This window comes from Coregonus clupeaformis, chromosome 34, assembly GCF_020615455.1.
Source record: "Coregonus clupeaformis isolate EN_2021a chromosome 34, ASM2061545v1, whole genome shotgun sequence".
Taxonomy (NCBI): domain Eukaryota; kingdom Metazoa; phylum Chordata; class Actinopteri; order Salmoniformes; family Salmonidae; genus Coregonus; species Coregonus clupeaformis.
In genome coordinates, this window is record NC_059225.1 from 45322116 (window position 1) to 45343614 (window position 21499).

The window sequence follows — 21499 nt, forward strand, 5'->3', positions numbered from 1 at the left end:
CAGGCTGGGAAGACTGAATCTGCAATAGGTAAGCAGCTTGGTTTGAAGAAATCAACTGTGGGAGCAATTATTAGGAAATGGAAGACATACAAGACCACTGATAATCTCCCTCGATCTGGGGCTCCACGCAAGAGCTCACCCCGTGGGGTCAAAATGATCACAAGAACGGTGAGCAAAAATCCCAGAACCACATGGGGGGACCTAGTGAATGACCTGCAGAGAGCTGGGACCAAAGTAACAAAGCCTACCATTAGTAACACACTACGCCGCCAAGGACTCAAATCCTGCAGTCCCCCTGCTTAAGCCAGTACATGTCCAGGCCCGTCTGAAGTTTGCTAGAGTGCCTTTGGATGATCCGGAAGAGGATTGGGAGAATGTCATATGGTCAGATGAAACCAAAATAGAACTTTTTGGTAAAAACTCAACTCGTCGTGTTTGGAGGACAAAGAATGCTGAGTTGCATCCAAAGAACACCATACCTACTGTGAAGCATGGGGGGTGGAAACATCATGCTTTGGGGCTGTTTTTTCTGCAAAGGGACCAGGACGACTGATCCGTGTAAAGGAAAGCATGAATGGGGCCATGTATTGTGAGATTTTGAGTGAAAACCTCCTTCCATCAGCAAGGGCATTGAAGATGAAACGTGGCTGGGTCTTTCAGCATGACAATGATCCCAAACACACCGCCCGGGCAACGAAGGAGTGGCTTCGTAAGAAGCATTTCAAGGTCCTGGAGTGGCCTAGCCAGTCTCCAGATCTCAACCCCATAGAAAATCTTTGGAGGGAGTTGAAAGTCCGTGTTGCCCAGCGACAGCCCCCAAAACATCACTGCTCTAGAGGAGATCTGCATGGAGGAATGGGCCAAAATACCAGCAACAGTGTGTGAAAACCTTGTGAAGACTTACAGAAAACGTTTGACCTGTGTCATTGCCAACAAAGGGTATATAACAAAGTATTGAGAAACTTTTGTTATTGACCAAATACTTATTTTCCACCATAATTTGCAAATAAATTCATTAAAAATCCTACAATGTGATTTTCTGGATTTTTTTCCCTCATTTTGTCTGTCATAGTTGACGTGTACCTATGATGAAAATTACAGGCCTCTCTCATCTTTTTAAGTGGGAGAACTTGCACAATTGGTGGCTGACTAAATACTTTTTTTCCCCACTGTATATCCAGCGTTTGAACCAGCCATGGGGTTGGGGTTGGTTAGCGATTAGCATGCTAGCCTGTGTGATCTGAGGGCAGATCAAATTTCAAAGAAATAAGTTACCAGAACATTCTTAATTACTCAGCAGAACCATGTAGAGTTTCAACCCGTCAGTATGTAAAGGGAAGTTCAATGGCCTGAAGCTTTTCTCTATGAAACAGAGAAGAGAGCGTGCAATAGGTAAACAGAGACAGAGGAATAGTTAAATGTGATTTATAAAGGTACTGTGGTGGAGGTGTAATTGGGAGAAACATAATTTGAGAAATGGATGATGTAATTCATGGCAATCTTAAGAGCATTTAAGCGTTAAGAAGAGAAGTGGTGTAAAGTTCATCGGAATACTTTTCCAACAGAAATAACTTTTTGAGGTTTATATAGAATGACTGTTCTGGGGAAAGGATTTAGAGGCAATAAAGGAAAGCAATAAAATGGATAGATGGGGAATAAAGTAGACTAGACTGAGTCTTAGTTGTTCCACAAGTAGCTATCCCCCCATATGCATTTGTTCTGTTGCAAAATGGCTGCCATGCATGCATCACCCATATGCTGCCCTGACAAAAGAGGTTCCTAACATCAAGTGTCTTTCCAGGTTAAATAAAGATTGAATACAATTAAAGTGTTGGTAGATGGGCTGTTTGTCCATTTAATGTCAAGCACTTTGAGAGATAACCCACTGGGCACAGACATCAATTCAACGTCTGTTCCACGTTGGTTCAAAATAATTTCATTGATTCAACCAGTGCTATATAAAGGCCATCCATCATGAGAAATACCACTTCTACTACTCAGTAGATCGGCATGGACAAAAACCCAATAACCTGGCCTCTGGAAGTGGAGTCTGACCGGGTAATGTAGTGTATGAGGGTGAATCAGACGGCCGTTACTGAGAAATAGTTTCCACCTCAGTTTATGTTTTTCTTACAGTTTAGATCGCAATAAACTGTAAGAAAAACATAAACTGGGGTGAAACTCTTTCTCTGTAATAGCTGTCTGATTCACCCTCATATAAACTACATTCCTTTTCTGAAAAGGAAATATAATAACACTTACCTAGTTGACAAAGGTCCTTTCAGGCCGTAGTTTTCCAGAAATATTGATGTTCTTGGATTTAGACCACTTCACTTTCTGTTCATTTTCTTCAAGTCATTTCAGGAAACACTGAAATTGCACTATGCCTCGCTTTCTTTTTCTGCTGTCGGGGTGAAAGCTGTCCAATCGAGTGCCCTGGTCGCCCATGAATTCGCGAGCATCAGTCCATTATCATTGATTAAGAAATTAAGTTAATGAGTTTATTGTATTGGTGGCAAGGCGGAGGCTGAGTAAAGACAATTGTTTTTATTGCAATATCAGCTATTTCCTTTCATGTTGCTCTCAGTGACATTACCATGAGGCCGCAATTAAGGCTAAGATTCTATCAGACCCGCACTAGCCGACATCCACATAGCGGTTGTTTTGGCGGTGTAAGATGTGGTTCTGCGTTGTCAAATCCACAAGTGGCTCCTTGCATTAACTTATCGCGGACACTGCCATTGGATGCAACGAAACCACACCCGACTTTATATCCGAGCAATCGGGTGCAGCCGCTTTAGAAGTTCATACAGCCACGTTACAAGTAAAAACATTTGAATAAGTGATGTTCTATTGTCTACACCTCAATTAGACTTAGGCTATAAATCCCCCATCCAAATGCACATCTAAACATCATTATTTCTATTATCGATAGAACCTACACTTTTTATCATAGTTAGGGGTAATAAGAAAGAGGAGCAGCTCACAAATGTATCAGCTCACACCTCCAACACTGCGGGTTAATGCTAAATTTGATTGAATGGAGGCCTTACTTCCAGTAGAAACCCTACATGAAAATGTTGGCCTTCAGTGTTGGCCAGCCAGCAGTCACCACCGTAAGGAATTCCTGGAAAATAAAAACAAACTCGTTCCCTCTAATACACTGACCTGGTTTCCCCCGCTTTAATTCAATTAGCAATCTTCCCATTTCTGTCAACCCGAGAGAGTTCTGCCATCCTTCCTGATAATAGAGCTATTCTTTTCTTTTCCTAAGGCTTGCTTTATTTGGTTTCAGTCAGTGAGCTGTGTGGTAAAGGTCCTTCGATGAATGACTTGGTAGAGAGAGTTAGTGCAGAATTAGATTGAACAACATATTGCCTCTGAAATGTTAGCAAACTTTTACATATAAGCCTCACTGGAATGCTTGTTTGAATGTGAATGTGTCTTCCTCTCCACATGGCCTGACACCCTCTAACTTCCTTCATACTGTACACAGAGACATAAAAATGGTGTCCACAAGTTCATCTGACCCTGGGGAAGTAGATAAAGGGCCTTATTGCCAAAATCTCCAAGTAACCCTTAAAGTTATGGTTATGGATCCTAATCGTAATCCTAACCTTAGCTTCATGTCCACATCCCAACTAGCGTTAGGGTAAAGGTCAGGGTTAGGGTTGTGATGATGGTTAGTGTTGAGCCGGGATGTAGACATGAAGCTAAGGTTTGGGTTGAGACAGTCTAACCAAGAGTTCATCTCCAGGTGCTTTATATTTGACCCAACCAAAGCTCACCTTTCCATCCGACTGGTGACCACCCACCCTCTGCTTGTGTTCAGCCTGTTAGGTTATTAAAACTTTCCCACCTGGACAAGAGAAATACCTATGTAAGAATGCTGTCCATTGACTACAGGTCAGCCTTCAACATCCTAGTGCCCTCCAAGCTCATCATTAAGCTCAGGGCCCTGGGTCTGAACCCCTCCCTGTGCAACTGGGTCCTGGACTTCCTGACAGGCTGACCCCAGGTTGTGAAGGTAGGCAACAACACCTCCGCCACACTGATCCTCAACACGGGGGCCCCACAGGGGTGCGTGCTCAGCCCCCTCATGTACTCCCTGTTCACCCATGATTGTGTGGCCACGCACGACTCCAACTCAATCATCAAGTTTGACGACACAACAGAGGTAGGCCTGATTACCAACAATGACAAGAGCCTACAGGGAGGAGGTGAGAGCCCTGGCGGAGTGTTTCCAGGAAAATAACATCTCCCTCAATGTCAACAAAATGAAGGAGCTGATCATGGACTACAGGAGACAACAGAGAGACTACTGTTTCATGAGCTGGAATAAAATATCCCAGGAATTGTCCATACGCACAAAAAGCTTATTTCTCTCAAATTTTGTGCACAAATTTATTTACATCCCTGTTAGTGAGCATTTCTCCTTTGCCAAGATAATCCATCCACCTGACAGGTGTGGCATATCAAGATGCTGATTAAACAGAATTATCATTACACAGGTGCCCCTTGTGCTGGGGACAATAAAAGGCCACTCTAAAATGTGCAGTTTTGTCACACAACACAATGCCACAGATGTCTCAAGTTTTGAGGGAGCGGCAATTGGCATGCTGACTGCAGAAATATACACCAAAGCTGTTGCCAGAGAATGTAATGTTAATTTCTCTACCATAAACCGCCTCCAACATCGTTTTAGAGAATTTGGCAGTATGTCCAACCGGCCTCACAACCGCAGACCATGTGTATGGCGTCGTGTGGGCGAGCGGTTTGCTGATGTCAACGTTGTGAACAGTGTCTCATGGTGGCATTGGGGTTATGGTATGGGCAGGCATAAACTACAGACAACGAACACAATTGCATTTTATCGATGGCAATTTGAATGCACAGAAATGTGGTAACGAGATCCTGAGGCCCATTTGAGTCCCATTTTTTTAAAGGTATCTGTGACCAACAGAAGCATATCTGTATTCCCAGTCATGTGAAATCCATAGATTGAGGCCTAGTGAATTTATTTTAATTGACTGATTTACTCATATGAACTGTAACTCAGTAAAATCTTTGAAATTGTTGCATGTTTTTTTTTCAGTATATTTGACTTTTGACCCTTTAGGTTTCTTCCTCAATACAGTATACAGAATGTCTATATCTCCCCCTGCTGGCAAGAAATCATACTAATCCATGTACCAGCTGAGTTGGCAGGTTTAAAACTGAATGGAGCCGATAAGTGACAATGAAAAAGCATTGAATTATGGTAAGGGAAACACTTTTAATTTTAAAGCAATACCTTTGCAGATTGGCGTGATTCATGTTGTTATCATGCTGGTAAATTTGTTTTCGAGTCTTAACAAATCCTTTCAACCTGTAAATGGTGAATGCCTCCCGGCAAAATGCAATATATGATTGAAGAGCTCTGTAGGGTTTCCATTGCACACACACACACACACACACACACACACACACACACACACACACACACACACACACACACACACACACACACACACACACACACACACACACACACACACACACACACACACACACAAGCACGCACACACACATCCTCTAATGTGAGAAGGGCATTGTCCACTTATAAGGATGCCTTCTCACACCTCTGTTCTATCTCTGGGGAACACTATAACACACTTGTGTGCTCCACCAGTAGAACAAATATAATATTCTTCCAACATACGTTCAGAACGCTTACCCAGCTCTCTGACCTAGTCAAAGAAGACATCCTGCAGGCAACATGACATTCTGCTCCCTCTGCAGTGTCGATTGTATTTAGCGATAGCCTCAGGTTCCCTTCATCTAAATTCCCCAACTTCAACACTTCCAAGCCTGCTCCTGCTCATTGATAATCCTGGCCATGGAGGGAGAACTCAGGTCTGACAGACTGCTACCCCCTGACACGCGGAGAGGACTGAGGATGATACCGGCTGATAGGAAAGACAATAACTACCTCGTTGACCTTGAAGAGTGTGTCTATTACCATGACGCCCAGCGCCTCTCAAACTTCTGATCATGAGAGGCAGTTGCCATGGTGAGGCTCGGATCGCTTTGTAATATAAACTCCAGGGTGACCTTCCCTAATGGGCGACGACCTTCTATCGCTGTGTTTAAACGCCATTGATTTATCCTGGCCCCCTAACGCTATTGAGATTCACATGCAAATGGGTTCTATTAATTTGGCTAAAATTAAAAGGTCTTCTAAGTTGGGCTAAATTGAAAGGGTCTCTATTGAAGGGTTCTACTTTCAGATTGGAGAGAGATAGAGAGTGTGTGTGTGAGAGAGAGACTCTTACTCACGTATTAGTAATCATCCCAAGTGTCACCTCTTCTTCTCTCCTCTGTCTGATTTAATGGGGACAGATTCAACATGTGCATGGACCTGTGTGTCCTGCTGAGAACAAGGAGAATTACTTAAACATTCATTACTCTTTCTTTACCCATGCAGATAACTTCTAGTACCATCAAAGTGGAGCATAAACTTTGAGTGGCTGAATCAAATGATATTATTTTACCAAATATAGTGAAGTGCTGATTAATATACAAGAAAAGTTTTCAACAAGCAACAGATCTAGCCTAATAGCCTGTGAATGCAAATCACATCTCATAATGCTGTATAACGCCCTGATAAACGTGTATTTATGTATCATTGTTCATCTATGCTAAGATGAGTGCATATGAAACTGATGATATAGCGGTGTGAAAAGCAGAATGTCCACACATTATTATACTGTAGTTCTACTGAGATCCACTGGCCTCTCTCTCCAGTAGAGGGAAGTCTACTCCTATGTGGAATGTGCCTGGTGCCTGCAGCTCAGCCTTAAAGATGGAATCCGCAGTAGGGGGAAACAGCGCCACTGGCCACCAGTAGGGGGAAACAGCGCCACTGGCCACCCCAACACCGTTGTACCCTTGATACTGTTTTTGTTGCCGAGCTGAAGAGCGTCGCTCAGCACTGTAAAAAAAATGTGCAGTACATATTGTGCTGTTCTATCCCGCGTGCAACGATGTCCGATGGGAAAAAACGATGTTTGTTGTTTGAAGTAACTTCTTTGTCGTTGTAATATTGCAAATGGACGAGGCTGTTTCAACATTAAGGATTCCAGCTTCAAGCTCTCAATTCAATTTCAATTATTGGCATGGGAAACACAGTAGATAATAAACAAAACTGAATTAAACAATACAAAATGAACAGTAAACATTACACTCACAAAAGTTCCAAAAGAATAAAGACATTTCAAGTGTCATATTATGTATATATACAGTGTGGTAATGATGTGCAAATAGTTAAAGTACAAAAAGGAAAATAAATAAACATAAATATAGGTTGTATTTACAGTGGTGGTTCTTCACTGGTTTCTCTTTTCTTGTGGCAACAGGTCACAAATCTTGCTGCTGTGATTGCTCACTGTGGTATTTCACCCAATAGATATGGGGATTTATCCAAATTCTTTGTGGCTCTGTGTAATCTGATGGTAGTATGTGTCTCTAATATGGTCATACATTTGGCAGGAAGTTAGGATGTGCAGCTCAGTTTCCACCTCATTTTGTGGACAGTGCATTTTGTGGGTAGTCTTCTCTTGAGAGCCAGGACTGCCTAGGGTGGCCTTTCTCAATAGCAAGGCTATGCTCACCGAGTCTGTACATAGTCAAAGATTTCCTTAATTTTGGGTCAGTCACAGTGGTCAGGTATTCTGCCACTGTGTACTCTCTGTTTAGGGCCAAATAGCATTCTAGTTTGCTCTGTTTTTTTGTAAAACCTTTCCAATGTGTCAAGTAATTCTCTTTTTGTTTTCTCATGATTTGGTTGGGTCTAATTGTGTTGTTGTCCTGGGGCTCTGTGGGCTCTGTTTGTGTTTGTGAACAGAGCCCCAGGACCAGCTTGCTTAGGGGACTCTTCTCCAGGTTCATCTCTCTGTAGGTGATGGCTTTGCTATGGAAGGTTTGGGAATCGCTTCCTTTTAGGTGGTTGTAGAATTTAACGGCTCTTTTCTGGATTTTGATCATTAGCGGGTATCGGCCTAATTCTGCTCTGCATACATTATTTAGTGTTTTACGTTGTACACTGAGGATATTTTTGCAGAATTTTGTATGCAGAGTCTCAATTTGGTGTTTGTCCCATTTTGTGAATTCTTGGTTGGTGAGCGGACCCCAGACCTCACAACCATAAAGGGCAATGGGTTCTATAACTGATTCAAGTATTTTTAGCCAGATCCTAATTGGTATGTTGAATTTTATGTTCCTTTTGATGGCATAGAAGGCCCTTATTGCCTTGTCTCTCGTTCACAGCTTTGTGGAAGTTACCTGTGGCACTGATGTTTAGGCCGAGGTATGTATAGTTTTTTGTGTGCTCTAGGGTGTCTAGATGGAATTTGTTTTTGTGGTCCTGGCAACTGGACCTTTTTTGGAACACCATTATTTTTGTCTTACTGAGATTTACTGTCAGGGCCCAGGTCTGACTTAATCTGTGCAGAAGATCTAGGTGCTGCTTTAGGCCCTCCTTGGTTGGGGAAAGAAGCACCAGACCATCAGCAAACAGTAGACATTTGACTTCAGATTCCAGTAGGGTGAGGCCGGGCGCTGCAGACTGTTCTCTCTCTCTCTCTCTCTCTCTCTCTCTCTCTCTCTCTCTCTCTCTCTCTCTCTCTCTCTCTCTCTCTCTCTCTCTCTCTCGCTCTCTCAGTGTTCTCTTCCCTATGCCCTTGAGCATTCACCCCAGCCCATGGCAGATCTGAGGTGACTGGATGGCGGAGGCATTGTGATGATGGTTATACTGAGACCTCCCATCCTCTCCCCTCCAACAGGCTAAGTGCAGTCTCTGCCACATTACTTACACCTGTCCCATTGTCTTAGTTCCGGGAAGAAGAAGCATTAAATGCATCCATAGCCTCTTATCTTTCTGTGACATGGGTGGCTCTCATCAGGCCAAGCTCCCATCAGAGAAGGAAAATAAGTAGTGTGCTGCACTGACAGTGACTGAGGGTGGTGCCAGAAAGTCACTAGAGAGAGAGAGAGAGAGAGAGAGAGAGAGAGAGAGAGAGAGAGAGAGAGAGAGAGAGAGAGAGAGAGAGAGAGAGAGAGAGAGAGAGAGCGAGAGAGAGATAAAGAGATCTTCAAAACAACTTTCCCCCTAACCTACACAGGTTTGTTTTAGATTGAATTATCAAAATGTTAAAGCTTCATACCATAACTTCATAACATCGTAAATAACACAGCTACAGAGTTCATTACTATGAGAACCACAGCCTAAGCACATGACATCAGGCCCCCTGATCACCACCTGTCTGTCTTGGCATTTCATGCGTTTGGTTGGCCCTGGCACAGAGGCTGCTAACAAGACATACAGAATAAACCCCCCTCTAGCCTAGCGTGTACCCCAACCCACTACCTAATAATAACTGGTCTGCTGGGGTGGACTGGAGGAGAAACCACAGTGCAAGAGAGAGTAGAGGAAGAGGACTGAAACCTAAAGCATGGGAAAGAATGTGAAGCTATAAACGCCTCGAAGAAGGGGCCCACATGGCCGGTCGGTCGACCCTAGTGTTGCGCAATAACCCCTTTATATATAGAAAGAACCCGAGAAGAGGGAAACACAGAGTATTAGTATCTCAGTGACCTGCTATCAGAACACTGCTCTGATTGGTTAGACACAGAAATATTGCTATTGTAATTGATTATTTGGCAAACACTGGGGTTTAGTGGGAACAATAGGTTGTGGGGTTAGGGTGAAACAGTCATGCACAGTGCAAGAGTTCACATAATGTACTGTGCTGGGGCTTTATAATTGCTATCTATTTATATCCAACGGATATTCAATTAGAGAGCTGGTAGATTGTGCACCATTACCTTCCAGAAAAGTATGCACAAGAAGAATATAAGAATCTATGTTAAATGTACTGCTTAGTCAATGTAGGAACAAGTGACCAAGTGCATCCTTCCAGTGCCAGGCATAGACCAGATGTTTCCTTCTGGTCCACTTGGATTATCTTCTGCTGACACAGCTAAACAAAAAGGGGCACAGGGGGGCTAGCTACACCATAACGCTCTCCTTAGACAGGTTGCATCAAGGGTGCTGTGGTGGAAGGAGTTGTAAATGTTCTTGTAGGATTCTGCAGGGTTCCTCTCTCTGCACCATGTTTGCCTGCCTGCCTCTCTCTCTCTCTCTCTCTCTCTCTCTCTCTCTCTCTCTCTCTCTCTCTCTCTCTCTCTCTCTCTCTCTCTCTCTCTCTCTCTCTCTCTCTCTCTCTCTCTCTCTCTCTCTCTCTACTCACAGCTGGCCAAGCAACAGTAATATGCAGCCCAGATACATTCCTTACCATAACTTGGAGAAGCCGTTTTCTATTTTTGCCAGCCTGGACCCTGCCAAGGGCTTCCCTGGCATAGAGTAGAAGAGAGGGATGAGAGGGAGAGAAATTGAGGGTGTTGTGTTTCTGAAGTGCCTGTGGTGCTACACTCAGATGAACAGATGAGCAGTGAGGGCAGGGAGTGAGAGAATGAGAGATGAAGGGAGGGAAGGAGGGAAAGAGGGAGAGGAGGGAGAGAAGGGGGTCAGTGCTGGGAAGGGAAGGAGCTGCTCCTTCTGAGTGTGTGAGGTGTGAGAAGGACATACTGTATAAACCTACAATATGAGCAGAACCACCTTCTTTGAGGTAAGACTGGCTTTTGAATGTATACTTGAACATATAGGGGTCCTCAACAGTTTGAAATCCTATTTTAAGTTATGTGTTTTAAACACATTTATGTCATAGTGCTGTGGTGGCATGTGGAAATTAGTTACCTTTATAAAGTTGAATATTAATTTCCATTATCATGACTACACTAAGTCTGTGTTACGCATAATAGGAGCGTTATTGTATTTGTTGTGTTTTGAGAGTCCCCTAGAACAGTATAGTGTTGACAGACTACAGCAGAAGTTTGAAACCTCTTATAAGAGGCATCAGCCGAATTGAGCATTATTTATGTGAACACTAATGACAAGAACGGAAGTCTGGGTCAGGAATGGGTTAAGAAAAGTAATGACCGTTAGAATGATACTGGGTCACATCAGTCCAAACAGAGTGAGAGTGGTCAATTATAGAAAAGTGTGTCGATGCGTGAATACATTTGAGAAACAATGCTAGTTAGCAATGCTGCATTAATTATCACTTGAATTGTGTCTCATTGTATTTCATTGGCAATCAATCTAACAAATGATTGCTCTGTCTGGGTAAAAAGAAATGCTTCTCACATTTAGCTCTTTGGATAATCTTCTATCACACTTGACGGCATCTTCTTATTCTAATTGCGATAACCTTTGCAATAAAATGGACAGCAAAGCAGTCTGACTTTAATATTCGGAGAAATCCTCCTTGGTCTTTGGTCTCATTATAACTCTGTGAATTTTCATTATGACTATGTGAAACGCTTCAGTTTCCTCCAACAGCTTTGCACGGGGCCCCTGAGCCATGGGGTGACCGTTCATGTCACATCTAATCTAATCAATAATTATGTCATTAGCTTTAGCTTTCACTGACTTGGTGGTACAGCATATTGCTGCTGCCATGCTAGCTGTGCTAACTCTAATAGCATGTCTGCTAGGCTAGCTAATTCTCTCTCTGTGGTCTAATCATAAACAAGCACATGTGTAATTGAGTACTAGAGCAACCAGTCTGTCATCCGCCCGATTTATTGCCTCCCACTGGCATGTTCTCAGAGCTAGTCAGAGTTACAGGGAAGCCACATGCCAAATTAAAACACATTCCCATTGCTGTGGTCTAGTCTAGAGATAAACAACATTAGGGAGAGAAACCTCAGGTATCCGTCTCGTAAGATATTAATTCAAATAAAGAACATGAGGTGAAAGGCAACTCCAAGACAGCAAACTAGCATTAGTTTACTTGATACTTGTTTATGTCATTAGTGATAACAGGCTATTATTAGCGTTAGCCATGCTAATATTTTTAGATGCCTCTTCGGTTTCATTTACTTATATTTATCACCTGGCACATGTATGATGAATAACTTTTATGTACTTATTTTAGTTTGAGGGTAATTGTTTGGTTATTAAATGTATCTACTGTAATTATGTATTGATATTTTTTCTTTCTTTATGCGGTGCAGCGGAACATCAGAAGAACTGTAATTATATTATATATTTGTTTAACAATGTGTCAAATAATCCCGTAAGGGATGGGTCGCTAATAGACAATTTGACACTTATTTTTTTTTTATTAATGAATTCCTTCATTCATTTATCACTTCCAGTGTTTTAGCTAAAACACTAGCTCCAACACCCTCAAGTATCCGTCTCGTAAGATAATTATAAAATAAAGACCACAATGGTGAAAGCCAACCCCAAGACAGCAGACTAGCATTAATGAATGTATACTTAGTTTATGTCTGGGCGGCAGGTAGCTTAGTGGTCAAGAGCTTTGTGCCATTAACTGAAAGGTCGCTGGTTCTAATCCCCGAGCCAACTAGGTGAAAAATCTGTCGATGTGCCCTTGAGCAAGGCACTTAACCCTAGTTGCTCTGGATAAGAGCGTCTGCTAAATGACAAAAATGTCATGTTAGTGTTGTGCTGATAGGCTAATATTAGCATTAGCCATGCTAATATTTCTAGATGTCTTTTTTGTTTCATTTACTTAAATGTATCTATTAATAATAAGCCATTTAGCAGACGCTTTTATCCAAAGCGACTTACAGTCATGCGTGCATACATTTTTTTTTGTGTATGGGTGGTCCCGGGGATCGAACCCACTACCTTGGCGTTACAAGCGCCGTGCTCTACCAGCTGAGCTACAGAGATCCACTATTATATTTACTTATTTTTGTTTAGGGATTATTGTTTGGTTATATGTGTCTACTGCTATTATGTATTAATAATTGTTATTTCTTTATGCGGTGCAGCGGAACATCGGAAGAATCACTGTAATGTATATTGCATTTGTTTAACAATAGCTACGTTTCCATCCATTTGTCGAAACAAATATTCGCACAAGAAAATTTGCATTTTAGCGGTAGCGGTCTGTTTCTGTCAAACTGGCTTGTTCCATCAAAACCTGTATGTAATAGCGTAGTGTGCATAAAAAGCACCTTGTCATATAACTTTTCAATTGCCGAATAAAAAACAGAAGTTCTATGTTTTCCATCCCATTAAAAACTCTGTCTATGGTTTTGGCACAAAAAGTATTGCAATAAACAGCTACATTTGTACCAAAAACATTTAATGTGCCCACTCTGGTCTTGGCACATGCGCTCTACCCACTGGGGACTATTCAGCGTTGGTTCAACGTAATTTCATTGAAATGACTTGGAAACAATCAACCAGTGTGTGTCCAGTGGGGAGCTAAACGCTTGCAGACTGGCTACATGATGAGATTATGGATAAGAGTCAGATCATTTTTAGTTGTCAACGATCATCATGTCACTAGCATATTAAGACCCTCAATATTTATTGGAAAGGAGCATCAAGCTCATCAACGTGCACTTTCATCACCCTGTGAAGTTCATCATAACTTATTTCATCTGTAGCCTAATAAACTGCATGCTTTGACTAAAATGTAAATGTATTCATCCCTCCCGGTGTTTTAGCTAGAATGCTAAAACATCTTTAGCTAAAACACTAGCTCCAGCACTCAGAGACATCAGTGGATCTGTCAGCCATTACTTAGAGTGTGTTGCTGGGAAGGCCTTGTCCATCACTCATCATTACTAGTGTATTTACAGCAGGTGGAGGGGGGGCTAAGGCAGATTTAAGGCAGGCTGTCAATAGGGAGAGCACGGAAATCAACTGCTCCTGATTTACAACAACAGTCATTGTCTGGCCAGGGGAGTGGTTTGACAGCTTTTAAAGAGAGAATAGACACATCTCAATCATCTAGTATCTTTGCGTGAGCGGACTTGGGTAGGCAAGGCAAAGTGAATACATGTACAGTATGTGCTACGCCATTTACTATTGCCTTCAATTCAATTGTCATTCCCTTATGGTCAGTTATGATATGGTTTGACATTACAACTATTATGTGTAGTTTGTAGATCAGCAATTTCAGGACTTTTATATTTACAGGGTTGTCTTTCTCTCATCTCTGGTTTGACACCAGCGGGACTTTGCTCTCTCTCTCTCTCTCTCTCTCTCTCTCTCTCTCTCTCTCTCTCTCTCTCTCTCTCTCTCTCTCTCTCTCTCTCTCTCTCTCTCTCTCTCTCTCTCTCTCTCTCTCTGCTCCATCAGCAGAACCTTGTGTCCCCCTGAGAGCGGAGAGACATCTATGATAATTGGATTGACAAGGGCACCGCGACACTGAGTACAAACTGTTTTACACGGCACCACGCTGATGACACCCCCGACACTCCTCTCCTCGCACACCATCAGCTAGACAAACACCCCTGTATTGCAGTTATGGTAGCTCTCTAATGCAATAGCACATCATAACATCAAAACATCACATCACAGGCAAGCAGGGGTGAGGATGGAATTGACTCATTGTCCATCCTTGGTGGGCCTCTCTCTCTCTCTACCCCCCCTCTCTCTACCCCCCACCCCCCTCTCTCTACCCCCCACCCCCTCGCTCTCTCTCTCTCTCTCTCTCTCTCTCTCTCTCTCTCCTCTCTCTCTCTCTCTCTCTCTGTCTCCCTCTCTCTCTCTCTCTCTCTCTCTCTCTCTCTCTCTCTCTCTCTCTCTCTCTCTCTCTCTCTCTCTCTCTCTCTCTCTCTCTCTCTCTCTCTGTCTCCCTCTCTCTCTCTCTCTCCCCCTCTCTCTGTGCTTTTCTTTAGCTGTGCATTCAGCAAAACTTTAGTTATCCATTAGAAGGTTATTACACTATCCAGTAAAAGAGCAATTTAGATACGACAGCTCTGCTGAGCTCCACACTATGGATAGCCCACCGAGTGCTTTCAGGGCAGATTGCAGCCGCCCGTCGACGGGCCTCTCTGTGGATATACGGTAGATCACCACCTGACAAAGGCTAATTTAGATTAAAAAGATCTGCCTTCACTGCAACCTCCGCCAGACTCGACGCATCCTTCTTGACTTGGACTAGTTCGCAAAGTCACCCCTCTTGAAAAGGAAGGATGCTCTTTTCGACCTCCACCTTTGGTTTTTGAGGTCATGTGATAATATAGGTAGCCAGGCTGTGACTGAAGGGTGCTCTTGGGTGAGATTATCGATATTGGCTTGAGTGGAACTATCTTGTGGTGTCAGGGGACAGTTGGTAAGATGTTGACTCAAAGACAGTTTGACTGGATGAAGAATTAGATGCAAGCTGTCCTCTCAACTTCAGTTTGGACAAATCAAGCCTGAAAACGTCATCTCTGTGGCTTTCCATGACAATGGTGAAGGTATGATTGAATACTCACTATGCTAAGAGAGACAGAAGCCTGGTATAGGCTGTGTATTACTTGAAGAAGCCACTAAGAAAGCTGCATTGAACCTACTTCTTCTTCTTCTTGAGAGTGAGGCTGACTAAGGTCAGGGTGTTACTGCTGGGAAGTGTTGATGAGACAGCGGAGTCAGCGGACAGGGAACGATGCTACCAACAGATAATCACACTGACACTTCCTGATTTACTGACACTTATCCTGAACTTTTCGATCTGCCAGTCCTCCTGTAGGCATTGTGTAACGTCCAGAAGTTGTACATGCTGCTTACTGGCTACTGGCTACTGTATACTGTTTGATGTCACCCACCAGGTTTTCTCTCCCACAGGTGGAGGTTCTGGATGGCAGGACCAGGCAACAGCTGTGTTTTCTAGATAAGGTAGGCTACAGCCCACGCCCTGGCTATTAGTCCTGACAAAATATTCAGAATATTCAGAAGTCTATGACAAGTGCATGAATTATAGTTCAAATAGCATGAGCTTGAACATCTAGGTTATCATGGAAGTATTTTAATATGTTGGTGTTACTTATACTCATTTCACTGATAATGTATCTCTATTTCCAGGTGGAGCCCCATGCTACAATAGGAGAAATCAAGAGTCTTTTTCACAAGTCATGTATGTGTTTGTTGTCTGCCTTCATCAAATCAATCAAATCAAATGTTATTTGTCACATGCGCCAAATACAACAGGTGTAGACCTTACCGTGAAATGCTTACTTACAAGCCCTTAACCAACAATGCAGTTCAAGAAATAGAGTTAAAAAAAGATTTACTAAATAAACGAAAGTATATATTTTTATAAAAGGTAACACATGAAAATAACAATAACGAGGCTATATACAGGGGGTACCGGTACCGAGTCAATGTGGTACAGGTTAGTCAAGGTAATTTGTACATGTAGGTAGGGGGGGATCAATGTAAATAGTCCTGGTGGCCATTTTATTAATTGTTCATCGGTCTTATGGCTTGGGGGTAGAAGCTGTTAAGGAGCCTTTTAGACCTAGACTTGGCGCTCCGGTACCGCTTGCCGTGCGGTAGCAGAGAGAACAGTCTATGACTTGGGTGAACTTGCAAACTTGCTAGTCTGCGTTTGTTTACTTATAATCTAGTCTAGAAGTTATATGGTCCATGTGTGTAGCCAGACTGACCAGATGCTATGTCTAGTGAGTCTGGAACTGTCGGAGGCAATGAGAGCAATACAGCTGAAGTCTACTCCATTGTGATTAATTACTACTAGGCCTGAAGCCAAACTAAACTGTGTGTGTGTGTTTGTTTGTGTGTTTGTGTGTGTGTGTGTTTCTGTGTTTCTGTGTGTTTCTGTGTGTGTGTGTGCGCGTGTATGTGCGTGTGTCTCAGATCAACAGTTGTATCCAGCTCGACAGGACCTCAAGCTCGACCCCAGTAAGTGAATACTGTATGTGTTTAGATAACTAGTACTATCAATCTAAACTGAGTGCTGCTGGAGTGTTGAGTTAGTTTTATATCCTCATTTGTTTTTAAACATTTGATTGCATTGGATATTTAATACAATACAATCTACAAAGTTAAAAGCTGGAACAAAAGCTAGATAGCTAATAAATTCTCTGTTGTCCCTGTTGTCAGGGTGTGACGTGATGATTAGGTTGTAAACTAGCATGTACACTCTTAATATAGCTTGTTACTGAAGAGAAAAGGTCTACCGTTATGCAATCTCATTTAGCAGAAAACACTGTAGCTAAATGGGTCAATATCTACCCTGTTGAGCTTACACTAAAATTACTTTCAATTATTTCTCCACGTAACAGGTTAGGAGTAAGGTCACCTAGCTGAGCTTGTAGGACAAGAGAACATGAAACATGAATTGGTTCTAATAGAGAAATATTCTTAGAATCCATGTCCTTGGTCTGTGTGAAAAGGAGCAGGACAACCAATCTCTGCATTTTATTTTCACAAGGTCTTGTTTATAATATTTTTCAGAAGGAAAATCACTGAGGGATGACGATGTATTACAAAACCTACCAGTTGGGACCACAGCAACCATGTATTTTAGGGACCTGGGTCCACAGGTCGGGTGGACAATGGTAAGAGGCTGTGACATACAATAGATTCAAACTGTAGTCCCCCATCAGACTCTTATTAACTTTGGCATGAGCCTCTTCTTTCAAGTTTCATGTTTATTTGACATGTGTAATGTCATCTTGGACATCTTACAACCCTTTTCTTCTATTGGCAGGTGTTTTTAGCGGAGTACATTGGTCCCCTGTTTATCTACCTCCTGTTCTATTTCCGAGTTCCGTATATCTACTCACACCAGGATGCCTTCACCTCCAGCCCCTACTCAGTGGTCACGTAAGTCAGGCACTAATACACCCAATAATATACTGATCAGTTACAACTAACATCCAAATCCAACATTTGTCTTTCTTTCTCTTTCTTTGACTTCATCCCCCCTCCCCCTCTTCCTCTCTCTCTTCCCACCTGACTATCTTCCTCTCGCTCTTCCCACCTGACTATCTTCCTCTCTCTCTTCCCACCTGACTATCTTCCTCTCTCTCTTCCCACCTGACTATCTTCCTCTCTCTTCCCACCTGACTATCTTTCTCTCTCTCTTCCCACCTGACTATCTTCCTCTCTCTCTTCCCACCTGACTATCTTCCTCTCTCTCTTCCCACCTGACTATCTTCCTCTCTCTCTTCCCACCTGACTATCTTCCTCTCTCTCTTCCCACCTGACTATCTTCCTCTCTCTTTGTCTCTCTCTCTCTTCTCTCCTTCAGACTAGCCTGTGCCTGTCACACCTGCCACTACATCAAGAGGTTGATTGAGACTATCTTTGTGCACCGGTTCTCCCATGGTACCATGCCTCTCAGGACTATAGTCAGGGTACGGACCACATACTCCAGAACACCGTTTCACTTTGACTTGAGCTACTTTACTTTAAGGTCATGTAATTTATAGTACTACTATCATACTTTGCAGTGCTCCTTTACATTAGGGTCATGTAATTTACAGTATAATGTCAATTCCAACTACTTCTCCTCAAATTCTCAATACAAAACATACAGTGCTGTTCTGTCTTTGTCCTATCAAAGGTGTCTTATACACTGCAGCAGTATCATTCTCTGATTAGAGCATAGAAATGCAATTATACATATTTTACAATAATAATATATGAGTTTGATTAGAAACTGCCAAATTGGCAGTATGCTTACTTGTGTTTCCCTCTCTTTCTGTCAGAACTGTGTATATTACTGGGTCTTCTCAGCATGGTTAGCGTTCTACATCAACCATCCACTGTACACACCACCATGTAAGTCCTCTATCATTCAGACCTACCACTCAGTGCCTCAACAAGACTTACAGTCCCTCCTTAGCTCCATAAATAGGTACACCACATCACAATAATAAGAATATCACATCTCTCAAGGGCTCACCAAAACATCTAAACTAACCAATGGCTTATGTCTCTCCACAGCGTATGGGGATATGCAAGTGAACTATGCACTGGCCATATTTGTGGTATGTATTGCTGACAGAAACCCAAAGAGGTCGTAAACATGAGACATCATTATTACAGATGACTTGGACGTGTGTGAACCCGATATGTGTTTGTGTTTTGACTGCAGCTCTGTGAGTTAGGGAATTTCTCCATTCACGTGGCCCTGAATAACCTCAAGGCAGAAGGTGGGCCCAAGTGCAAAAAGTTCCCTCACCCGACGAAGAACCCATTCACATGGCTGTTCTTCTTCGTGTCCTGCCCCAATTATACCTACGAGGTCAGGCTGAAGACTATGATAATGTTTTGTGACTATATAGCAGAGGTTTATGGAATTATCAATGTTTGCCAGTCAGGAAGAGTCACACACGTCTGTTAATAATACAGAATATCAACGGAGTAACAAAATATCTGTATTTCTTATCATTAGGTAGGAGCCTGGGCGAGTTTCTCTGTCATGACCCAGTGTCTACCAGGTCAGTTGATTCACATCATATTTTATACATTTTATACATTCAAGTTTATTTCCCATATCTAATGAATACACTGGCCATTTTACTCACCCAAGCATTTTATATACACTACTTGTTTGTGTGTTGCCACTAAGGTACAATACATGCTCTATTATTTCTCTGTCCCTCCACAGTGGCCTTGTTCACCTTCTTAGCGTTCATTCAGATGACTATCTGGGCCAAAGGGAAGCATAAAACCTACGTCAGGGAGTTTATGGACTACCCCAATCTGCGTATGCCAATAATCCCGCTCCTCCTCTGACCACACTACAAAGGTTTACCATTCTGACTGTAGAAGTATTGGGGGCTTCAGCCTGCTTGAAAGGTTGTGGTGATTAGTGGGTCACTGTGTTTCACACAAAGCAAGAAGACCCACTGCTCCTTCATCTATAGCCATGGCAATGGTCTGTTATCTTTTCAACAACCACTATGCAAGGATAGACTATGCCATTGGCTTGGAAAGAGAAGCAAACTAACAGTGTTAAGGATTCATAGACATGGAGTATTGTTGATGTGTGGATTCACTTTTTATGAATATACTGTCTAATAGTGAATTCACAGAAAGGAATATGTCATCTCAACAATACTGTTGATTAACTGCTTATGAGAATGTTCCCATTAATAATGTTTAGTTAAATGATTGAAACACATCTATATTGATGAGTTATTAGTATTAGTCATGTTACTGACCATGATGATTGACTGTTACAATGCAGCTTTAGACAGTGGAAATCATCAGAAACTATGAAGTTATGAATATATGATTGAAGTTATATATAATCTACCATATTATTTAGTTATAAGTTATTGTGCATTTGCTAGAGGAAATGTGTGTATGTAACTTGATATGATATACCTGTTTAGGAAGTCTTCAGGAACAATATTTATTATGGCTGACGTGTAACGGGGCTATTTTCAGTATTTGCAGAGTAAGTAGAGTAGGGAAAGCGGAGTGTGTTAACTGAGAAGTGTTCTAGAGCCAGGAAAATGGAAAATAAAACTTTAGCAGATGTTCTAAGTTTTAAAGCAGATTTTTTCCCCCCTCTACAATGAAGCTGTACATGTTTGAATGTAACGAGCAACCTGATGATTTTAACTTTGTGAGACGATTGAGGATAATTCACTGATTTATTACTTTATATATTGTTCAATATAACTACAATCTGACAAATTCTCAGGAGTTACTAGATGTAAAAGGTACTGTTACATACTGTACAAATTACAGCCAAACTTGTATAAAGTGTACATAACAAATAAATCATGTTGATCATTTAAAATATACAAGTCTTCTATCATGTCAATTCATCTAAAAGGAGTCATGCATATTTCACAAAGAATCAGTCGATGTTTACAGAAAATATTTATTTGAAATTATTATTATCGCAGAGACAATTTAATGTTATTTTTTATGTATAATCTCTGATTAGCAAACTAATAATTGATCTGCCATTTACATAGAACTTCAAAATTGTATACACACAAGGAAGCGCAATGTTTGAACAGTATATATAGGCTTACAAAATCACATCATCATTTCAATATGAATTCAATAGCAGCAAATGCATTTTTACAGTCAAAGTCTCTATTGCACTAGTAGATTTTCATTTATCAAAACCAAAGGCCAAACAAAACAGATCATCTTCCTTGGCATTATAAGAGCATATGAAGCGAATACAGGCATTGTTTTTGGTAACAGTTCAATGTTACAATTTTCTTGCAGAAATGTAGCGCTGCAACTGCTGGGAATGTTTCCTCTTTCAATCAGTCTCTCACCAGTCACCAGTAGTGTCACCAACTAGTCAACCTCCCTCCACTATCCTCCACTTAGTCTTCTGGGAGCGTTCAATTCTCCAGACAACTCTTCCTGTCTGGGTTTCTGGTGTGTGTGTGTGTATGTTTACGCGTGCATGTGTGTAGGTGTGTGCGTGTGTTTTACGTGTGTGTGTGTGTCTGTGTGCGTGTGTGGGGAGGGACGTTTCATTTCCCCAGACAACTTAGGGGTGTGACCTTAATTTCTTTTCTCCGTGCCCCAGCGGCCCTCGGGTGCAGCACCATGCCATCATCCTCTCCTGACTGCTGCTTCGCAAAGTTCACAAACACCTGGAGAGAGGAGAGAGATACACCAGGGAATAAACATAGT

The 21499-nt window shown here is 42.1% G+C and overlaps 2 protein-coding genes across 3 annotated transcripts in view; one reads left to right on the forward strand and one right to left on the reverse strand.

Annotated features, from left to right (window-relative positions):
• Positions 1 to 10343: 10343 nt before the first annotated feature.
• LOC121550100 (very-long-chain enoyl-CoA reductase) lies at positions 10344 to 20606 on the forward strand. Of its 2 annotated transcripts, none has more exons than XM_041862249.2 (12): positions 10344 to 10667; positions 15701 to 15751; positions 15938 to 15989; positions 16730 to 16774; positions 17330 to 17433; positions 17586 to 17701; positions 18129 to 18234; positions 18589 to 18661; positions 18827 to 18870; positions 18978 to 19127; positions 19278 to 19323; positions 19494 to 20606. In XM_041862249.2, exons 1-12 carry the CDS (start codon positions 10644 to 10646, stop codon positions 19619 to 19621), a joined length of 939 nt encoding a protein of 312 aa, XP_041718183.1. In that variant the 5' UTR covers positions 10344 to 10643; the 3' UTR covers positions 19622 to 20606. The 2 variants fall into 2 exon arrangements, with proteins under 2 accessions (XP_041718183.1, XP_041718184.1); XM_041862250.2 differs by lacking the exon at positions 10344 to 10667 and adding an exon at positions 14988 to 15333.
• The window catches only part of LOC121550099 (retinal-specific phospholipid-transporting ATPase ABCA4), a 62562-nt gene continuing 61235 nt past the window's right edge, over positions 20173 to 21499 (reverse strand). The window contains exon 48 of the mRNA XM_041862248.1: positions 20173 to 21459. Coding sequence (XP_041718182.1) covers positions 21337 to 21459 — 123 coding nt within the window. The 3' untranslated portion in view covers positions 20173 to 21336. The remainder of the gene's footprint in view (positions 21460 to 21499) is intronic.

Coding starts and splice junctions, on each gene's coding strand:
- LOC121550100 (XM_041862249.2), top strand. CDS start 10,644: ATGAGCAGAACCACCTTCTTTGAG. Junction 18,235..18,588: donor CTCTCAGGACTATAGTCAGG/GTACGGACCACA, acceptor TCTTTCTGTCAG/AACTGTGTATATTACTGGGT. Junction 19,128..19,277: donor GCCCCAATTATACCTACGAG/GTCAGGCTGAAG, acceptor TCTTATCATTAG/GTAGGAGCCTGGGCGAGTTT.